The sequence below is a fragment of the Carcharodon carcharias genome, chromosome 31 (genome assembly GCF_017639515.1).
Source record: "Carcharodon carcharias isolate sCarCar2 chromosome 31, sCarCar2.pri, whole genome shotgun sequence".
Classification (NCBI taxonomy): Eukaryota; Metazoa; Chordata; class Chondrichthyes; order Lamniformes; family Lamnidae; genus Carcharodon; species Carcharodon carcharias.
In genome coordinates, this window is record NC_054497.1 from 11,673,970 (window position 1) to 11,695,295 (window position 21,326).

The following is a 21,326-nucleotide window of genomic DNA, read 5'->3' on the forward strand; positions in this document are numbered from 1 at the left end:
AGACTGACTTTGTATCAGAGTCTGCAGTAAATATGAAAATACCAACCAATGAATTGGGCAATAGAATGTGCATCAGTGCAGTTTTAAACTGAACTCCTCACTAAATTGATGTGGAATGTTAATCCCATCAAACCTGAGCTACCAAATCCAGAATTCTTCCCCTACTGCAAATGTCAAGTTTGTGAATGGGTTGTGGGGAAAGATTTTATACCTGGAATGTAAGAATGTTTTGGCTACCTGCCCCAAATATCTGTGTTTATTCAAAGACTGAAGAGTACATTCCTTGGAGAGGTGCAAGCAGCAGTTGAACAAATGTCTACCTGCGTAAAGGGTAAGTGGTCAATATTTTTAAACGCATATAGTTAATGAAACCACCAAAAAAAGAGCAGCTTATTACAGTCTAATGAAAACACAATTGTACACATCTTCCCTCCTAACCTCCGCCAAGTCTGAAGCAGATACTCTCCAGACTAAAAGCAAATGCACTAAGTTGATTTCCTTTCCCAATTTCTAATGTTCCATAGCTTCCTGACATTCCACATCTAGATACTAGAAGTCCCCATTACACCAGGATGGGGGAGATTACAGTTCCAGAAATTGTATATTTCTGAAATTCCCTGCAAGCTTCTAAATGATGAAGCAGAGTTGTCATCAAGTTACCCTGGGCAGGCACAGAAAAGGAAGTTGGTCATGGAAGAACTGAAGACATGTTAGAAGTTTTGAATGAAACTGCATTTTCTACAGCTAGGGATCTGAACTTGGGTTGACAGTGGTGTAGCAGTAATCTCACAGGACTAATAACCCAGAGACCCAGGTTAATGCTCTGGGGACATGGCCTCAAATCCCACCTCAGTAGCTGGAGGGATTACAACTCAATTAATAAATCAAGAATTGAAAAATCTAGTCTCAAATAATGCTGGCCATTTATTGTTGTTAAATCTTAAGTGGCTGATGCATGCCTTTTAGGGAAGGAAATCAGCCACCCTCACCCAGTCTGACCTACATCTGACTCCAGACCCACAGAAATTTGGTTGACTCAAGCACCCTCTGAAATGGCCTAGCAAGACACTCAGATCAAAGGGCAATTAAGGATGGGCCAGTGACACCCACACCCCATGAAAGAAAAAGGAAAATTGATTTACAGTTCCATGATGAATACTGTGCTTTATTTCCATATGCATAATAGAAAGCAGAATTGGATTACCTTCCAACACCATGTTTAGAAATAATAATTCAAAAATCCCAGTCAGCTCAGGGTGAGCTTGTCAAACAGGTACTCTCCCATACCATTCTCAGGGGCTCCCAGTCTCCTCAGGTTGGTGATGTGATCTCCAAGCTTCTTGATCATCTTCACTTGCTCATCCAAGTAGTGAGTCTTCAGGAGGTCACAAAGCTGAAAGAAAGACAATAGGAGAGAAATTAAAGATATTAGAGAGGATCTTCCCTGGATGAAAATTATTTTTGCATTGGGAGGATGAAAAAAGTACTGCACTTGGGTGATGCAGGCAATTCTGGCTAAAATGTGCCCAAGCAGCATGTCACAGTTCCATTACACTGGGAGTGTGCCTCAAGGAACATGGGGATCTCAAAATCCAAATGCTCTGGGTGCTGCTTTTGTGGACCTGGATCACAATGTTTCCATTTTAAAAAAAAAAAGCATTCTACAGTCTGAAAATATGAAACATATATGCAATTCTAGAATGAAGGGCAGATTCCAATATCAGCTGCAGCACTTATATGAGGGTCAGTGGTCCCAGAGGAGAGCTTGTGCAGATCCAGCAGACTCTGGTTCACATTCTTCTCCATCTGCAGAGCTCTCTGCATTGCCTCCAGACCATTACCCCACTCATCCTGCTCTGGTTTCTGAAAGGGGAAAATCAGACAGTTCATTTACAATGGATTAAACATCACATGAGAAAGTGTGAGTAAAGCAACCAGAGGTCCATGTTGCCAGGAAACAATGAGCCACAAGAATCAGTAAACCATGGCATTAACTTCAGTCAAAGGGGATGCAGATAAGCATAAAATCCAACCTTGATGTCCTTCAGGATGATCCGGCCTCCACGTTTATTCTGGAATTTCATCAGTTTCCCAGCGCGTTCCTGTTCCTCATGTGACTGCTCCTTGAAGAACTCAGCAAAGTGACGCAGGGCAAAATCATCCCGGTCAAAGTAAGAGGACTGCAGACAGAACAGAAATCAAACTAGTATGAAATTTCACCACCCACACTTCCAAATGATCTAATGGCTGATCAGGAATTGTGCAGTGTCAGCTTAATGCATATAATTGGAGCAGTCAATTCTAGTTACTTGAAACTAAAGGAAACTTTCAATGCCTTTAAAATGTTTAAGATATTAAATATACTTTCACATGAGAAATAACTAATTTAGTAAATAGGAGGCTCAATCAACAGGAAAGATAAGGCTTCAGCTAACCTTTCCCCCTAGTGCCAGGTGAAATTACTATCAATTCCAGGTGTAAGAGCAGGAGCAAGGACAAATTCAACAATTTCATGCTGGAGGAAGTTTATACTCAGCAGTAGACTATTGAGTTTATTTCACCTGGATGAAAGAAAGCCTAGCCAATATATTTCAATTGTGATTGCAATTCATCATTTGCACTTTAATGCTTTTTATTTGGAGAAACTGCAGTCAAATCCAAACCCCTTGCAGCTTGTGGCAAACTAGAAGTTCAGGAAATGGCTCCCATTTAAATTTTAGCCCCCTAGATAAGGCAACTAGAATTTTAAAGTAAAGGATAGTTTAGGAGCTGGAAAAAGATTGCCTACCATGGAGAGGTAAACATAGGAGGAGTAGAGCTCCAGGTTGACCTGTTTGTTAACAGCATCCTCACAGTCCTTGTGGTAGTTCTGACACACTTGAGAGACCATCTTAAATCCTATTATGAGTTTGAATGATCAAGAAAGTCTACCAACTAGACTGACCCACTCTAACTGCTATAGCAGCAAGAACCAACACATTTAAACACATGGAAACCCAGCATTTCCATAACAGATAAAGAGTGACAGTTATTGGTAGCCAATCAAATAATGAACATGCCTCAAACAAACAATCCACAAACTTATTAATTAATGAAATGAACAGTGGATCAGCCAATCAGGGCTTTGAAAGTCATTTTATCTGATTACTTACTGACAAGCTCCCTTAAAATGTTTGGTTCAAAATGTCTTGATTAACTCACAAGATTCATTTTGTTGATTTGGTTTGATTGGTTTAACTCACAAGATTCAAAATGTCTTGAGCTTAAAATATTTAGCTATACCTTTCTGCTTGCAAATCGGTGACTTTAGGAATTCAGCTGTGCAATTTAAATTCAATTAATTAAATCTGGAATTAAAGCTAGTCTCAGTAATAGTGACCATGACAACTATCATCGATTATCGTAAAAACCCAATCTGGTTCACTTAAGCCCTTTAGGGAAGGAAATCTGCCATCATTACCTGGTCTAGTCCACCTCTGACTCCAGACCCACAGCAATGTGGTTAACTCTTAACTGTCCTCTGACATGGCCTAGCAAGCCACTGAGTTCCCGGGCAATTAGGGATGGGCAACAAATATTGGCCTTGCCAGTGAAGACCACATCCCATGAAAGAATAAAAAGTGAGGTGTGACATGCCTAGTTAATGAATCTTAACCACCATTGTCAAATGCCCAGTTCCAAACTTGACTGCATTTGACTAATTTGCAAGATTTCATGATAAACCTGGACCATCTGCTGGTAATTTTATATCAGGATGCCTGAAGAAAGGAGTAAGATGGAAGTGAAAGAAAGAATCTTCATTTATGTAGTGCATTTCATGGTCGTCTAGCTTGGTAACAGCTAACGTAGGATATGATCTTCCATTACAAATCCAGTTCACTGATTTACCTTTATAGTGAAAGAGTGGCTCCTGTTCTTACCCTCTGACCTTTCTCAGCTCACCACCCCAAGACTGTCTCTTTCATACCGACTCCCTATCAACATTTTATTCTTAAAAATCATTCTGGTGATAAAAGCCAAGGTTACTATTTACTGGCCGCCCTTACTTTGTCCTTGAAGGTGCTGGTGGGCTGTCTCCTTGACCTTGTACATGTGGTGAAGAGAGTTCCAGGATTTTAACCCAGAGATAACGAAGGAACCTGCATTATGACATGGTCAGATTGGGACAAACAGCCTGTTTCGGTGCAGGATATCCAATGTTAAGAAACACTTTCTAAACTGTTTGGTGGTTGAACAGAACACTTACCCCCTGCAGAAAAATGTAACTGAGACCAGAAGATCTCTGTTGACCAGTACCTTACTATTACAGCTAAGTGTAGAGTGGCAGTTGAATGGAACAAGTAATTGTTAAAATAAAATGGAATTTACCAGAAAAGAAAGTTCGAGATCCAAATTATAAATAGAGCATTCATCCACTGTTGTTTTTCTCCTGGTAATTGACTGAAGCACTGTCTGACTAGAGTATATTCAAATACCACTCTTCCTGTTACAGCCTGCCCAGAATGGAGGATGTCACTACCACCACCTCCCCGCAAATAAAGTTGGCTTAAAGTTGAAATGGTAAACAATCAACAGTTTTTTTAATTCTTTCATGGCATGTGGTTGTCATTGGCAATGCCAGGATTTGTTGCCTATCCCCAGTTGCCCTTGAACTGAACATTCCAGAGGGCAGTAAAGAATCAACCACATTGCTGTGGATCTGGAGTCACATCTAGGCCAGACCAGACGAGGATGGCAGATTTCCTTCACTAAAGGACATTAGTGAACTAGATGGGTTTTTTTAAACAATCAGTGATCGTTGCCAAAGTCATCATTACTGATTCTAGCTTTATATGATAGATTTATTAATTGAGTTTAAATTCCCACCACCCTTAGTGGGATTTGAACTCATGACCCCAGAGCTTTGAAGGAAAGCCATGCAGACTCAAAACGTTATCTCTGTTTCTCTCTCCACAGATGCTGCCAGACCTGTTGAGTTTTTCCAGCATTTTCTGTTTTTATTTACCCCGGACCGTTAACCTGGGACTCAGGATCACTAGTTTGGTGAGATTATCACAATGCCACCAGCTCGTCCATTAATGCAGTGTGTACTGGTTACAAAAAATATCGAATGACCCAGGGACCCACTGTGTAAAAGGTAGTTTTCAATTCATTGATCAGACAGATATACATTGATTCAGAATGTTGAGCAGCTTTCAGCACTGATGTTTGGCTTATATGGGAGACTGAATGTATGGTAGCTAAATTTGCCGATGACACCAAGAAAGTAAACTGACAAGAGGGGGCAAAAAGTCTATAAACAGCTATAGATAGGTTAAGTCAGTGGGCAAAAATTAAGCAGGTATATATACACGAAGGTACATATGAATTAGGAGCAGGAGGAAGCCTTTTGGGGTAAAATGTGAACTTGGCCACAGGAAGAATAGAAAAGCAGGAAACTGTTTAAATAGAGACTGCAGAACTCAGTGATACAGAGGGATCTGGGTGTCCTGGTATGTAAATCACAAGAAGTTAGTATCCAGGTACAGCCAGTGATTAGGAAGGCAAATAGAATATTGGTGTTTATTGTAAGGAGAATGGAATAAAGTAGAGAAGTTTTACTGCAGCTATACTGGGCCTTAATTGGTTCACCCAACTCTGGAGTACTGAGTATGGGTTTGTCTCTTGATTTGAGAAATGGTATAGTTGCATTAGAAGCAGTTCAAAGAAGTTTAAATCAATTAATTCCTGGGATGAAGAACTTATCTTACGAAGCAAGGTTGAACAGGCTGGGCCTTTACCTACTGGAGTTTCTAAGAATGAGAAGTGATCTGTTTGAAACATAAGATCCCAAGTGGACCGGATTGGCTGGATATAGAGAGGATGTTTCTTCTGTGGGGAAAACCAGAACAAAGGGACAGTTTTAGAATCTGGCTGTTAAATTCATTAAAAAGTGTCAGAGCAAGGTTAGAGAGTGACTAAAAAAAAAGCATACCGTATCCTAGGCTTTATGGGCATGGGCAGAGAGTACAAGTGTAAGGTGTTTATAAGACACTGGTATGACCTCAGCTGGAGTACTGCCTACAGTTCTGGGCACCACATTTTAGGAAGGATGTGAAGGCATCAGAGAGAGTGCTGAAGAGGTTTACTTCAGTTATGAGAGATTGGAGAATTCAGGACTCCCTTCCTTGGAGAGGACACAGCTGAGAGGAGATTAGAAAGAAGTATTCAAGAACACAAGAGGCCTCAACAGGGTAGATAGGGAGAAATTGTTCCCATTGACATTGATTTGGAATAAGAGGAACTGATTTAAGGTAAAAGCAATGAGATTAAGAAAACCACTTTCCACAGTGAGTGGTTAGGATCTGGAATGCACTGCCTGAGAGAGTGTGGTGGAGACAGTGTCAATCAAGGCACTAAGAATTAGATGAGTACTTGTTGAAAAGATGCAATGTGCAGGGTGGGTATATAGGTTAAAATAGAGGAAAATGACTCTAGATGAAATACTTAGAACTCATGCAGACACATTGGACCAAATAGCCTCCTTATGTAATCAAAAGCCCAGGCAAAGTATTAGACTGGATAGAGACATACACCAATTGGTTTACATGCCCCCCACCCCAGAACAAAGCCAGAGACCTGAAACTCCAAGGCACCATTGGTGATGAGTCCAAATTCCTGTCAGTCAGATGCAAGGACAAATTTAAGGAAATTTTCTTGGCCTTAAATTCAGGAGAAATTCTCATCTGCAAGTTTGTGATCATTTAAAACAAATGAGTGCAACAATTATATTCTTAACAAACAGCTCTATTAACAATTGTAGGAACACATTCCAGAGTTATGACAAGAAGGTGTTGAATATTAGAGGGAAGTCATGAATTTCTTCACTAATCATAGGCCCATGTGTTTGGGACATGAATGGGTAGCTAGCAAGGCAGTGGTTAATGTCACAGCCTCTATCAAATTCCCAATCATTTCAGCATTAAACCCAAGTTAGATGGTCCCTTAAGAACACTTAGGAAGAGAAAAGTCCAACAGAACAGCTTTTATTGGCAGCTTAAGTGATAATTGCTACAATATAGGTCACCAATATTATAGGAATACTTTGAAGAGCTAAATCAAGAGCAAATTCAGTCACTCTCCCCCAGGGTGAGCTTGTCAAACAGGTACTCTCCCATGCCTTTCTCAGGGGCTCCCAGTCTCTTCAGGTTGGTGATGTGATCTCCAAGCTTCTTGATCATCTTCACTTGCTCATCCAAGTAGTGAGTCTCCAGGAAGTCACAAAGCTGGAAAAAGAAGAACTAAGTGAGCCTTGGAGACAGGGTTGCTGTGCAAGAGACTAGTGACAACATTCAGTTTAAGTGGCTCCTTTTATTGGATGAGGAGCAAGTGACAATTCCCAAAATGTTATTGAATTATGTTCCACAACAGGAAAGATTAAGGTTGAAGTTTACCAACACTTGGGTACAGATATACTCTTGGTCAGCTGTATGTAATGGACCAAAGAGATGATTACTCAAGTGAACCATAAGACAAAAAAGTTACTGGTGGTTTTGCAGCATTTTGAATAAGACTGCAAGGGTATATGCATCTTCCAGCAACAGTCAGTCAATCAGGAAATCTCATCCTGCCAGTCAAATCATCAGGAACTTACATGAGGGTCAGTTTTCCCAAAGGAGAGCTTGTGCAGATCCAGCAGACTCTGGTTCACATTCTTCTCCATCTGCAGAGCTCTCTGCATTGCCTCTAGACCATTGCCCCACTCATCCTGCCCTGGTTTCTGAGGAAAAAACCACCACAGAGAAACATGAATTGAAGACTGCAACAACCTCGAGGGCTCCTACCCAAAGGAATGGATTCTGTGCAAGGCAGTATGTGATAGGGAGGGGACTATTCCAAGTCCATGGTTAAGTTATAGGCAGCAGCACAAAAACCCGATTATCTTAAAAACAATGACCACCTCCAAGTATGAGGATCAACAAAGATGTAATCTCACTAGAGAAGATGGACATCCAACACATTAATGGGCCATCAATTCTAGAATTAAAAAGTTTTTTTTGGCAAAGGGATTGCTGTTTTAGACTTGAAATTTAAGTTTTTTCTCCCAAGCCCACCACCACCATCCACAAAACAATACAAGTCAAAGCAGCTTATTCTGTCAGAATGGATACCTTGACGTCCTCCAGGATGATCCGGCCTCCGCGTTTATTCTGGAATTTCATCAGTTTCTCAGCGTGTTCCCGTTCCTCATGTGACTGCTCCTTGAAGAACTCAGCAAAGTGACGCAGGGCAACATCATCCCGGTCAAAGTAAAAGGACTGCAGACAGAACAGAAGTTAAACTGTAATAGAATAAATTTCAACATCTACAATTACAAGTGATCTCATCACTGAGGAAGTATTGTGAAGTGCCAACTTTAGTTTATATATCTGGAGCAGTCAGCAATTCTACAACATTAATCCAACATTTAGAATATTCACTTTATTCATATTAGAATGAATGAATTTAGTAATTAGGGGACTCAATCAGCTGAACAGACAAGTCTTCAGCCTAGCCTAGCCCTCCCCTGCTGGTGAGTGAAATTACTACTGATTCCAGGTGTAAGAGCAAATTCACAAATTTCATGCTGCAGGAAGTGTTTTACCAATAGTAAACTATTCTCAAGTTGGTTAATTACAATCACAATTGAAACATCCACACTTTTAAAAGTGGCATGAATTTGGAGAATCCTACAGTCAAATCCATATCCTTACAACTAGTGGCAAACTAGAAATACAGGAATTGGTTCCCATTTGAAGCTTAAGCCCCCCACATATGGCAACTATGACACATATAGACTTCTAAGTAAAGGCTAGCTTAAGAGATAGAAGTCAGTCACAGAGAGTGATGAAGATTACATACCATGGAGAGGTAAACATAGGAGGAATAGAGCTCCAGGTTGATCTGCTTGTTAACAGCATCCTCACAGTCCTTGTGGTAGTTCTGACGCACTTGAGAGGCCATCTTAATTTCTACTGAGTTTAGATGAGCACAAAAGTCTACCAACCAGACTTACTCACTCTAACTGCTGTAGTAAGGAACAACATATTTAAACACATGGACAAACCAGCATTTACATAACAGATAATGAGTGACAGTATTGGTAGCCAATCAAAACTAATATGCCTCAAGCATCCAATCCACAAACTTATTAATCAATGAAGTGAGCATTGGATGAGCCAATCAGAGCTTTGAAAGTAATTTTATCTGATTACTTACTAACAAGATCCCTTAGAGCTCCCTTAAAAATATTTGGATAAAAATGTCTTGAACTTAAAATACTGAGCTACACATTTCTGCTTAGAAATCAGTGACTTTAGGAATTCAGCTGAATTAGTGAGAAAACTAGAGCCTAGATTTCTTATTGTAGGTGATTGTAGCCTCAATGCAATATCCAGAGCTGAGGTAGTCCAGGGTTAGGCTGCATTATCAGTAGGTAAGGAAGATGGAAGTTCTATCCTACATTTTTCACAAAGATGCCCAACCTATGGAGAAGATGAAGGTTGTTGAGTATATTTTATATTCAAGACATGGTCTGTGTGCTGTTTAATCCAGTATGTGTTCATAACCGGATAGTGATTATAGTGTAAATGGCGGGGAGATGATGGTGTAGTAGGAACATCACTACCCTCATAATCTAGAGGTTCAGGGTGATGGTCTACGTCAGAGCTTCAAATCTTACCATGACAGCTGGTGTAGTTAAGATTCAACAAATAAAATCTGAATCAAAATTTAGTCTCAGTAATGATGATGATGAAACTATTATTGATTGTTGTAAAAGCCCATCTGGTTCACGAATGCCTTCACTGATCACTATTTCTGTCACTAATGATGGAAATCTGCCCTCTTTTTACCTAGTCTGACCTACGTTTGACCCAGACCAGCAGCAATGTGGCTGACTCTTACTGCCCTCTGAAATGGCCTAGCAAACCACCCAGTTCATGGGCACAAATCCATCAAATGATTAAAAAATGTGAGCTATGACCAGCCTGGTTAATGAATCTTAAACGTCATTGTCGAATGCCCAGGTCCAACCTTGGCAAAATGTTTTTATTTATTAATTCATGGGATGAAGGGAACACTGGCTAGACCAGCATTTATTGCCCATCCCTAATTACCCTTGAGAAGGTGGAGGTGAACTGTCTTTTTGAACTACTGCAGTCCATGTGGTGTAGGTACACCCACAGTGCTGATAGGAAGGGAGTTCCAGGGAAAAGTCCCTTCCTGCCTATTCCTATCTATGCCCCTCATAATCTTATACACCTCAATCATGTCCCCCCTCAATCGCCTCTGCTCCAGGGAAAATAACCCCAATCTATCCAATCTCTCCACATCACTAAAACTCTCCAGCCCAGGCAGCACCCTGGTAAATCTCGTCTGCACTCTGTCTAGTGCAATCACATCCTTCCTATAAAGCGGATTCCAGAACTACTTCTAGATGGTAGAGGTCGCAAGTTTGGAAGGTGCTGTCGGAACAGCCTTGGTGAGTTCCTGCAGTGCATCTTGTAGACAGTACAACACTGCCACTGCCATGCATCATGGTGGAGGGAGTGAATGTTGAAGGCAGTGGACGTGATACCAATCAAGCGGGGCTGCTTTGCCCTGGATGGTGTTGAGCTTCTTGAGTGTTGTTGAAGCTGCACCCATCTAGGCAACTAAGGAGTATTCCATCACACTCCTGACTTGGGCCTTGTAGATGGTGGTCAGGCTTTGGGGAGTCAGGATGTTCATTACCTCCTTAGAATTCCCAGCCTTAGATCTGCTCTTGTAGCCACAGTGTTTAAATTGCTAGTCCAGTTGAATTTCTGGTTAATGATAACCTCCAGGACGTTGATAGTGTGGGATTCCAGTATGGTTCTGTCATTGAATGTAAAGGGGAGATGGTTAGATTCTCCCTTGTTGGCTAATTTGCAGGATTTCATGGTAAACCTGGACCATCTGCCAGTGATTTTATAGCAGGATGTCTGGCAGATGGAGTGAGATAGAAGTGAAAGGAAGAATTTTCATTTATATAGCACCTTTCACAATCTTCTAGCTTGGCAACTGCAAACATCGATATGGTCTCCCATTCCAAATCCCAGATTTACCTTTATAGTGAAGAATTGGCTCCAATTCTAATCTCTGGCATTTTACAGCACACCATCCCAAAACACATCAACCAACTCCCTATCACCTTTGTATTCTAAATAATCAGTCTGGGGATAAGAGCCTCGTTAGCAAGGCCACCATCTATTGCCCATCCCTACTTTATCCTTAATGGTGGTGGTGGGCTGTCTTCTTGACCTGCTATCGTACATGTGTTGAAGCTGCTCCCAACAGTGAAGGGGTTGCAGGATTTTAACCCAGGGACAATGAAGGAACCTCCATTATGACATTGACTGGTTAGTGTGAACAGCCTGTTTCTGTGCAGGATATCCAATGTTAAGAAACACTTTCTAAACCGTTTGGTGGCTGAATACAATATTTACCCTGCTGCAGAAAAATGTAACTGAGACCAGAGGATCTCTGTTGACCAGTACCTTCCTATTACAGGCAAGTGTAGAGTAACAGTTGAATGGAACATATACTCCTTAAAATAAAATGCAACTAACTGGAAAAGAAAGTCCATGATCTAAATTGTAAATAGAAGATTCATCCATTGTGTTTTTCATATTGATGATTGACTCAAGCACTGTCTGACCAGTGTATATTCAAATACCACTCTTCCTGATACAGCCTGCCCAGTATGGAAGATGTTACTACCATCACCCAACTACCCCCCAAACCCCAAATGAAGTTAATCTTACCTTGAAATGGTAAATAACCAATTGTTTATACTTTCATGGGATGTGGTTGTCACTGGTAAGGCCAGGATTCCCAATTATCTTGAAGCGAACATTTCACAAGGCAGCAAAGAGTCAACCACATCGCTGTGCATTTGGAGTTACAACCAGGCCAGATCAGGTAAAGATGATTGATTTCCTTCCCCTCAAGGATGTTCTTCTTCTCTCCCTCTCTCTCCTTTTGCTCCACAGGGGCAGCCCTCAAGGACGTTAGTGAACCAGATGGGCTTTTTAAACAATTAATCCCTAGCTGTCACTGTTACCATTACTTAGTCTAGCTTTATATGCTAGATTTATCAATTGAGTTTTACTCCCACCACCCATAGTGGGATTTGAACCCACGACCCCAGAGCGTTAGCCTGGGACTCAGGATTATTACTCTAGTGAGATTATCATTGGTCAGACAGATATACATTGATTCAGAATGTTGAGCAGTTTTTAAGACCAAAGGTTTGGCTCATATTGGAGGTTGAGCCTATGGGAGTTAAATTTGTCAACAACACCAAGATTGGTAGAAAAGTAAGCTGTCAAGAGGAGGTAAAAAGAGTCTATAAAAGGCTGTAGATAGGTTAAGTGAGTGGACATACAAATTAGGAGCAGGAGTAGGCCATTTAGAGTATAATTTGAACTTGGCCAGAGGAAGAATAGAAAAGCAGTAAATTATTTAAATGGAGAGACTTTACAGAACTTGGTGGTTAAGAGGGGTGTGTGTGTCCTGGTATATAAATCATAAGTTAGTATCCAGGTACAGCAAGCAATTAGAAATGTTGGTGTTTATTACAGGGAGAATGGAATATAAAAGTAGTTGAAATTTTATTGCAACTATACTGGGCCTCACGCACATCTGGAGTACTGGGTACCGATATTGGTCTCTGAAAAAGGATGTAACTGCATTAGAAGTAATTCAAAGAGGGTTCACTTAATTCATTCCTGGGATGAAGGGTTTAGCTTATGAAGCAAGGTTAAACCTTTACCCTTTGGAGTTAGAGGGGTGATTTTTTGAAACATAAGATCCTGATGGGACTGGATTGGTTGCAAAAAGGAATTAGAAAGAAAAAACATTTTCCCCCCTCACTGAGTGAGTGGTTGGGGTCAGGAATGCACTGCCTGAGAGTGTGTGTGTGGGGGGGGGGGGGGTGGAGACAAGTTCAACTGACACACTCAAGGAGTTAGATGAGTATATTTTGAAAAGATGCAAAGGGGCAGGGTTATAGGGAGAAAGGAGGAGAATGACACTAGGTGAAATGCTCAGAACTAGTGCAGACACAATGGGCTAAATAGCCTCTTTGTGCAAGCAAAAGCCCAGGCAAGCTGCTAGATCAGCCAGATATAAACCTACTGGGTAAAACAAAGTGAGGGTGTAGAATCAAAACACCAAAGCACCACTGATGAGTCCAAATTTCTGTTGGTCAGAAGCATGAACAAATTTGACCCGTAGGACCAGCCCCAGTAATTCCCCCAGCCTCAAATGCAAGAGCGATCGTCATCTGCGTACAGTTCTATTCACATTTAAAATAAGTTGTGTAACATTATCATCAATTCTAGGAACTAAGACACTTTTCACAGTCATGAGAAGACAGGTGTTGAATATTTTGAAGGGAAGTCATGAATTTCTTCCATGTAATCAGTGACTTGCTAACTAAGATTACTGTTACAGCCTCTTTCAAATTCCCAATCATTTCAGCAGTAAACCCAAGTTACATGGTTCCTTAACAGAGGAAGATGAAGTTCAATACAATAGCTTTTATTTGTAGCAATTATTACTACAGCTGCAACACAGGTCACAAACATTACAGAAGTACTTGTAGAGCTAAATCAAAGCCTCATACACTAGAGATCACTTGATATATAGTTTCTTGGTCTGCAATTTAGATTTGTAGGCCAGGGTGAGCTTGTCAAACAGGTACTCCCCCATGCCATTCTCAGGGGCTCCCAGTCTCTTCAGGTTGGTGATGTAATCTCCAAGCTTCTTGATCATCTTCACTTGCTCATCCAAGTAGTAAGTCTCCAGGAAGTCACAAATCTGGAAAAGAATTAAACGAGCCATGGATGCAGTGCAAAAGACTAGTGACAACATTGAAGTTAAAAAGAGGTGGGATGATTCTTTCTTCCTACGTTGGGATGTCTTACACAATAAAAGGAGTCAAATGTCACTTCCCAAAATGGTATTAATTAGTTATGTTCCACAACAGAAAATACTGAGGCTGAAGTTTGCCAATAGCTGGGTAGTTAAACTCTTGGGTCAGCTGTATGCAATGGCTCATAAAAAAAACTCAAATGAATTGTAACACAAAGTATTGGTGGTTTTGCAGCATTGAATAAGACTGCAAGGCCATATTACAGCCTCTTTCAAACAACAGTGTTGATCAGGAAATCTCATCATGTCAGTCAAAGCATCAGGAGCTTACATGAGGGTCAGTGTTCCCAGAGGAGAGATTGTGCAGATCCAGCAGACTCTGGTTCACATTCTTCTCCATCTGCAGAGCTCTCTGCATTTTCTCCAGACCATTGCCCCACTCATCCTGCTCTGGTTTCTGAAGAAAAAAAGTTAATTTGAGGACATACTCCTTCAAAAATAAAGTGAATTGAAGACTGCAACAAACTCAAGGGTTCCTGTCCAAAGCAATGGACTCCAATAGGGAGTAGACTATTCCACATTAGCAATTAAAGGCAACAGCACAAATTTCTTAAAAACAAAAGACTACCTCCAAGTATGAGAAATAAAGATGATTTAATCTCTCTAGATAAGATGGAGATCAAACATATTGATGGGCCATCGATTCTAGAATGGAGGTTTTTTTTGCAAAGGGACTACCAAATTTAAGCCCTTTTTCCTCCACCCCACCTCCATAACAAGTCAAAGAAGCTTATTCTTTGTCAGGAAGGGTACCTTGATGTCATCCAGGATGATCCAGGCTCCACATTTATTCTGGAATTTCATCAGTTTCTCAACATGCTACTGTTCCTCATGTGACTGCTCCTTGAAGGATTCAGTAAAGTGACGCAGGGCAACATCATCCCGGTCAAAGTAAAAGGACTGCAGGGAGAACAGAGTTAAACTGTTATAAAAAAATGTCAGCGATCTATAATTCCAAGTGATCACATGACTGATTAAGTATGTTGCTGTGCCAACTTTAGCTTATATATTTGGAGCAGTCAATTCTGGTTATTTAAAATAAGCAACATTTGCAATTGTAAATTTGTAGAATGTTGAATACCCTTAAATTACTGAGTCTCCTAATTGCTAAATTCGGTCAACTGGAAAGATAAGGCTTCATTCAGCCTAGTCTTTCCAACTACTGGAGAAAGTGTAAATTTAACAATTTCATGTTGCAGGAAGTATATAACCTAATTAACCTAGCCAATATATGATTGATCTCAATCACATACTTGAAACATCCACTTTTAAAAGTGACATGAATTTGGAGAATCCTACAGTCAAATCCATACCCTTACAACTAGTGGCAAACTAGAAATACAGGAATTGGTCCCCATTTGAAGTTTAAGCCCCCCACACATGACAACTAGGAAGCATATAGACTTCTATGTAAAGGCTAGCTTAAGAGATAGAAGTCAGTCACAGAGAGTGAAGATTGCATACCATGGAGAGGTAAACATAGGAGGAAGAGAGCTCCAGCTTGATCTGCTTGGTAACAGCATCCTCACAGTCCTTGTGCTAGCTCTGACACACTTGAGAGGCCAATTTGGTTTCTATTGCGATTTCAATGATCACAAAAGTTTACCAACTAGATTTACCCACTCTAATTACTGTGGTAGTAAGGAACAACATATTTAAACACATGGACAACCCAGCATTTACATAACAGATAATGAGTGACAGTTATTGGTAGCCAATCAAAACTAACATGCTTCAAGCAACCAATCCACAAACTTATTAATTAACGAAGTGAGCATCGGATGAGCCAATCAGAGCTTTGAAAGTAATTTTATCTGATTACTTAATAACAAGATCCCTTAGACCTCCCTTAAAAATATTTGGATAAAAATGTCTTGAACTTAAAATACTGAGCTACACATTTCTGCTTAGAAATCAGTGACTTTAGGCATTCAGCTGAATTAGTGAGAAAACACCACCACCACCTCAAGAAATATTCTGCGTACTATTTAATCCTGTTTGTAACTAGGTAGTGATTGCAACTTGTTAATGGTGGTGTGATTGTAACATCATAGCACTAGGAATTGAATGGTTTAGTGGGATGCTCTGTGGATATGGGTTTAGATTCCACCATGGTTGCTTTTGTAACTTAAATTAAATTAATAACATCTAGCCTTAGTAATGGTGGTGATGATGAAACTATTATTAATTGTTTGAAAAGTCCATCTGGTTTACTATTGCCTTCATTACGTTTACTATTTCGGTCACTATTGAAGGAAATCTGCCATTTTTACCTAGTCTACCTTACGTGTGACCCAGATCGACAGAAATGTGGTTGACTCTTAATTACCCCCTCAAATGGCCTAGCAAACCACTCACTTCATGGCACACCTCCATAAAAGAATAAAAAATAATGAGCTCTGACCAGTCTGGTTAATGAATCTTAACTGCCATTGTCCAATCCTGAGTATATTTATTTATTTATCCATTCATGGGATGTGGGTATCGCTGGCTAGACCAGCGTTTATTGCTCATTCTTAGTTGCCCTTGAGAAGGTGGTGATGAGCTGCCTTCTTGAACCGCTGCAGTCTGTGTGGTGTGAGGAAGGGCGTTCCAGGATTGTGACCGAGTGACAATGAGCTGTTGTTCCTCCAGTTTGCAATGAGCTTCACTGGAACATTACAGCAGGCCAAGGACAAGCAGTGCTTCACTTGCACTTCCCTCAATCTGGTCTGCTGCATTCGCTGCTCCCAATGCGGTCTCCTCTACATTGGAGAGGCCAATCGCAGATTGGGTGACCACTTTGCAGAACACCTTTGGTCTGTCCGCAAGCATGACCCAGACCTTCCTGTCGCTTACCATTTCAACACACCACCCTGCTCTCACGCCCACATATCCACCCTTGGCCTGCTGCAATGTTCCGGTGAAGCTCAATGCAAACTGGAGGAACAGCACCTGATTTTCTGATTAGGCACTTTACAGCCTTCCGGACTTAACATCAAGTTCATCAGCTCCAGACCATGAACTCTCTCTCCTCCACCCTTTTTTCATCCCCCTTTTTCCATATTCATATTTATTTATTTTTAAATTTTTCATTAATTTTTCCCCTGCTTTTTTCATTATTATTACTTTTTAAATTGATTTCCATTTTCATTCATTGTTTTATCCCCAGCTTTTAGCCTATTTTCAATTTTTCTTCCAGTATCCAGGTACAGCCAGCAATTAGGAAGGCAAATAGAATATTGGTGTCTATTGTAAGGAGAATGTAAATATAAAAGAAGTTTTACTGCAGCTATATTGGGCCTTATTGGTTCACCCACATCTGGAGTACTGGGTACAGGTTTTAGTCTCTTGATTTGAAAAATGGTATAGTTGCATTAGAAGCAGTTTCACTCAATTCATTCCTGGGATGAAGGGCTGATCTTACGAAGCAAGGTCAAACAGATTGGGTCTTTACCTATTGGAGTTTCTAAGAATGAGAAGTGATCTTTTTGAAACATAAGATCTCAAGTGGACTGGATTGGCTGGATATGGGGAAGGATGTTTCTTCTGTGGCGAAAACAAGAATGAGGGGAAGAGTTTTAGAATTTGGCTATTAAGTTCATTAAAAGGTGTCAGGACAGGTTAAGAGAGTGACTCAAAGCAAACTGTATCCTTGGTTTTATTGATATGGGCATGGAGTACAAGTGCAAGGTGGTCATGTTGAACTTGTATAAGACCTCAGCTGGTGTACTGCATACAGTTCTGGCCACCATATTTTAGGAAGGATGTGAAGGCATTGGACAGAGTGTTGAAGCAGTTCACTAGAATGAGAAACTTCAGTTATGGGATAGATTGAAGAATTTAGAACTTTCTTCCATAGAGAAGAAATAGTTGAGGGGAGGTTTGACAGAAGTAACAATTATATTCCTACTAATGAACAGCTCTATTAATTTAGAACAGGCTGTATTAACAATTCTAGGAACACTTTCCAGAGTCATGACAAGAGGAGTGTTGAATATTGTAGAGGGAAGTCATGAATTTCTTCACTGTAATCATAGGCCCATGTGTTTGGGACATGAATGGGTAGCTAGCAAGGCACTGGTTAATGTTACAGCCTCCATCAAATTCCTAATCATTTCAGCATTAAACCCAAGTTAGATGGTCCCTTAAGAACACTTAGGAAGAGAAAAGTCCAACACAATAGCTTTTATTGGCAGCTGAAGTGATAATTGCTACAATATAGGTCACCATTATTACAGGAATACTTTGTAGAGTCAATTCAAAGCCCCATACACTAGAGATCACTTGATTATACAGGTTGCTGGTCTACAATTTAGACTTTAGGCCAGTGGTAAATTCAGTCACTCTCCCCCAGGGTGAGCTTGTCAAACAGGTACTCTCCCATGCCATTCTCAGGGGCTCCCAGTCTCGTCAGGTTGGTGATGTGATCTCCAAGCTTCTTAATCATCTTCACTTGCTCATCTAAGTAGTGAGTCTCCAGGAAGTCACAAAGCTAATGGAAAAGAAAAACTAAGTGAGCCTTAGAGACAGGATTGCAGTGCAGAAGACAAGTGATAACATCCAGTTAAAATGGGATGATTCCTCCTTGCTACATTGGTGTGGCTCCTTTTATTGGATAAAGCACAAGTGATACTTCCTTGGATTGTATTGAGTTAGTTATGTTCCATACAGAAGATACAGAGGCAGAAGTTTGCCAAGACTTTGGTACAGTTATACTCTAGGTCAGCTGTATGCAATGGCCCATCGAAAGAGACCAAAACTCAAGTGAATTGTAACAAAGCTATTGGTGGTTTTGCAGCATTTTGAATAAAACTGCAAGGGCATATTCATCTTCCAGCAAGAGTGTCAAATCAGGAAATCTCATCCTGCCAGTCAAAGCATCAGGAACTTACATGAGGGTCAGTGTTCCCAGAGGAGAGCTTGTGCAGATCCAGCAGACTCTGGTTCACATTCTTCTCCATCTGCAGAGCTCTCTGCATTGCCTCCAGACCATTGCTCCACTCATCCTGCCCTGGTTTCTGAAGAAAATAGGAAAACCACAGAAGTATTTACTTCAAAAATGAAGTGAATTGAAGACTGTAACAGCCTCGAGGGCTCCTACCCAAAGCAATGGATTCCATGCAAAACAGGTGTAACAGAGAGGGGACTATTCAATGTCAGTTATTAAATTATAGGCAACAGCACAAACAAACACTCAATTATCTTAAAGACCACCTCCAAGTGTGTGAATCAATGATAACTTAATCTCTAGAGAAGATGGACATTCAACATATTGATGGACCATTCATTCCAGAAAGAAAGTTTTTTTGCAAAGGGATTGCTGTTTTAGATTTGAAATTTAAGCTCTTTCTCCCAAGCCCACCATCACCATCCACAAAATGATATAAGTCAAAGAAGCTTATTCTGTCAGAAAGGATACCTTGACATCCTCCAGGATGATCCGGCCTCCACGTTTATTCTGGAATTTCATCAGTTTCTCAGCGTGTTCCCGTTCCTCATGTGACTGCTCCTTGAAGAACTCAGCAAAGTGACGCAGGGCAACATCATCCCGGTCAAAGTAAAAGGACTGCAGAGAGAACAGAAGTTAAACTGCAATTAAAAAAAAAATTGAATTTCAGCATCTACAATTGCAAGTGATCTCATTACTGAGAAGATATTGTGAAGTGCCAACTTTAGTTTATATACCTGGAGCAGTCAATAATTCTACTAAATGTTGAATATTCACTTTATTCATATTAGAATGAGTGACTGAATTTAGTAATTAGGGGACTCAATCAGCTGGAAAGACAAGTCTTAAGCCTAGCCTAGCCCCCCCTGCTGGTGAGTGAAATTTCTACTGATTCCAGATGTAAGGACAGGAACAAGAGCAAATTCACCAAGTTCATGTTGCAGGAAGTGCATAACCAGCAGTAAATTATTCTCAGGTTAACCTAGCCAACATATGATTAATTACACTCACATACTTGAAACATCCACTTTTAAAAGTGACATGAATTTGGAGAATCCACAGTCAAATCCATACCCTTACAACTAGTGGCAAACTAGAAGTACAGGAATCAGTTCCCATTTGAAGGTTAAGCTCCCTAGATATGGCAACTAGGAAGCATTTAGACTGCTAAGTAAAGGCTAGCTTAAGAGATAGAAGTCAGTCACAGAGAGTGATGAAGATTACATACCATGGAGAGGTAAACATAGGAGGAATAGAGCTCCAGGTTGATCTGCTTGTTAATAGCATCCTCACAGTCCTTGTGGTAGTTCTGACGCACTTGAGAGGCCATCTTAATTTCTATTGAGTTTAGATGAACATAAAAGTCTACCAACCAGACTTACTCACTCTAACTGCTGTAGTAAGGAACAACATATTTAAACACATGGACAAACCAGTATTTACATAACAGATAATGAGTGACAGTATTGGTAGCCAATCAAAACTAACATGCCTCAAGCATCCAATCCACAAACTTATTAGTCAATGAAGTGAGCATTGGATGAGCCAATCAGAGCTTTGAAAGTAATTTTATCTGATTACTTACTAACAAGATCCCTTAGACCTCCCTTAAAAATATTTGGATTAATTTGTCTTGAACTTAAAATACTGAGCTACACATTTCTGCTTAGAAATCAGTGACTTTAGGAATTCAGCTGAATTAGTGAGAAAACTAGAGACTTGATTTCTTATTATAGGTGATCGTAGCCTCAATGCAATATCCAGAGATTAGGTAGTCCAGGTTTAGGCTGCATTATCAGTAGGTAAGGAAGATGGAAGTTCTATCCTAAATTTGCCACAAAGATGCCCAAACTATGGAGAGGATGAAGGTTGTTGAGTATATTTTATATTCAAGACATGTTCTGTGTGCTGTTTAATCCAGTATGTGTTCGTGACTGGGTAGTGATTACAACTTGAGTGGATGGGAAATGGTGGTGTAGTAGGAATATCACTGCCCTCATAATCTAGAGGTCTAGGGCGATGCTCTGTCAAAACTTACTATGACAGCTGGTACAGTTAAAATTTAACTAATAAAATCTGAATCAAAATCTAGTCTCTGTAATGGTGATGATGAAGCTATTATTGATTGTTGTAAAAGTCTATTCGGTTCAAGAATGCCTTCATTCTTCACTATTTCTGTCACTAATGATGGAAATCTGCCCTCTTTATACTTAGTCTGGCCTACGTTTGACCCAGACCAGCAACAATGTGGTTGACTCTTAACTGCCCTCTGAAATGACCTAGCAAACCACCCTGTTCATGGGCAACAAATCCATCAAATGATTAAAAAATAATGTGTGCTATGACCAGGCTGGTTAATGAATCTTTAACGTCATTGTTGAATGACCAGGTCCAACCTTGGCAAAATGTTTTTATTTAT

At 40.3% G+C, this 21,326-nt stretch overlaps 3 protein-coding genes and 1 pseudogene across 3 annotated transcripts; all 4 read right to left on the bottom strand.

The window, feature by feature from the left end:
• Nucleotides 1-1,246: 1,246 nt before the first annotated feature.
• On the bottom strand, nucleotides 1,247-2,890 carry LOC121271568 (ferritin, heavy subunit-like). The gene is made up of 4 exons (XM_041177576.1): nucleotides 2,789-2,890; nucleotides 2,034-2,180; nucleotides 1,732-1,863; nucleotides 1,247-1,393 (listed from the first exon to the last, which is right to left on the bottom strand). Exons 1-4 carry the CDS (start codon nucleotides 2,888-2,890, stop codon nucleotides 1,247-1,249), a joined length of 528 nt encoding a protein of 175 aa, XP_041033510.1.
• Nucleotides 2,891-7,109: 4,219 nt separating this feature from the next.
• Nucleotides 7,110-8,995, bottom strand: LOC121271560 (ferritin, higher subunit-like). Its single transcript, XM_041177569.1, has 4 exons — nucleotides 8,881-8,995; nucleotides 8,151-8,297; nucleotides 7,634-7,759; nucleotides 7,110-7,265 (listed from the first exon to the last, which is right to left on the bottom strand). Exons 1-4 carry the CDS (start codon nucleotides 8,980-8,982, stop codon nucleotides 7,110-7,112), a joined length of 531 nt encoding a protein of 176 aa, XP_041033503.1. The 5' UTR covers nucleotides 8,983-8,995.
• A 4,682-nt stretch (nucleotides 8,996-13,677) lies between these two features.
• On the bottom strand, nucleotides 13,678-17,104 carry LOC121271510 (annotated as a pseudogene).
• Nucleotides 17,105-18,132: 1,028 nt separating this feature from the next.
• On the bottom strand, nucleotides 18,133-20,326 carry LOC121271623 (ferritin heavy chain B-like). Its single transcript, XM_041177669.1, has 4 exons — nucleotides 20,136-20,326; nucleotides 19,379-19,525; nucleotides 18,852-18,977; nucleotides 18,133-18,451 (listed from the first exon to the last, which is right to left on the bottom strand). The coding sequence occupies exons 1-4, from the start codon at nucleotides 20,235-20,237 to the stop codon at nucleotides 18,296-18,298; spliced, it is 531 nt and encodes a 176-aa protein (XP_041033603.1). The 5' UTR covers nucleotides 20,238-20,326; the 3' UTR covers nucleotides 18,133-18,295.
• Nucleotides 20,327-21,326: the final 1,000 nt, after the last annotated feature.

What these genes read in the sequence shown, in the direction of transcription:
- LOC121271568 (XM_041177576.1), bottom strand. Translation starts at nt 2,890, where the DNA reads ATGGTCTCTCAAGTGTGTCAGAACTACCACAAGGACTGTGAGGATGCT. An exon ending in CCTATGTTTACCTCTCCATG is followed by an intron (nt 2,181 to 2,788) that starts GTAGGCAATCTT and finishes TTCTGTCTGCAG; the next exon opens with TCCTCTTACTTTGACCGGGA. An exon ending in TCATCCTGAAGGACATCAAG is followed by an intron (nt 1,864 to 2,033) that starts GTTGGATTTTAT and finishes TTCCCCTTTCAG; the next exon opens with AAACCAGAGCAGGATGAGTG.
- LOC121271560 (XM_041177569.1), bottom strand. Translation starts at nt 8,982, where the DNA reads ATGGCCTCTCAAGTGCGTCAGAACTACCACAAGGACTGTGAGGATGCT. An exon ending in CCTATGTTTACCTCTCCATG is followed by an intron (nt 8,298 to 8,880) that starts GTATGTAATCTT and finishes TTCTGTCTGCAG; the next exon opens with TCCTTTTACTTTGACCGGGA. An exon ending in TTGGGAAAACTGACCCTCAT is followed by an intron (nt 7,266 to 7,633) that starts GTAAGTTCCTGA and finishes TTCTTTTTCCAG; the next exon opens with CTTTGTGACTTCCTGGAGAC.
- LOC121271623 (XM_041177669.1), bottom strand. Translation starts at nt 20,237, where the DNA reads ATGGCCTCTCAAGTGCGTCAGAACTACCACAAGGACTGTGAGGATGCT. An exon ending in TCATCCTGGAGGATGTCAAG is followed by an intron (nt 18,978 to 19,378) that starts GTATCCTTTCTG and finishes TATTTTCTTCAG; the next exon opens with AAACCAGGGCAGGATGAGTG. An exon ending in CTGGGAACACTGACCCTCAT is followed by an intron (nt 18,452 to 18,851) that starts GTAAGTTCCTGA and finishes CTTTTCCATTAG; the next exon opens with CTTTGTGACTTCCTGGAGAC.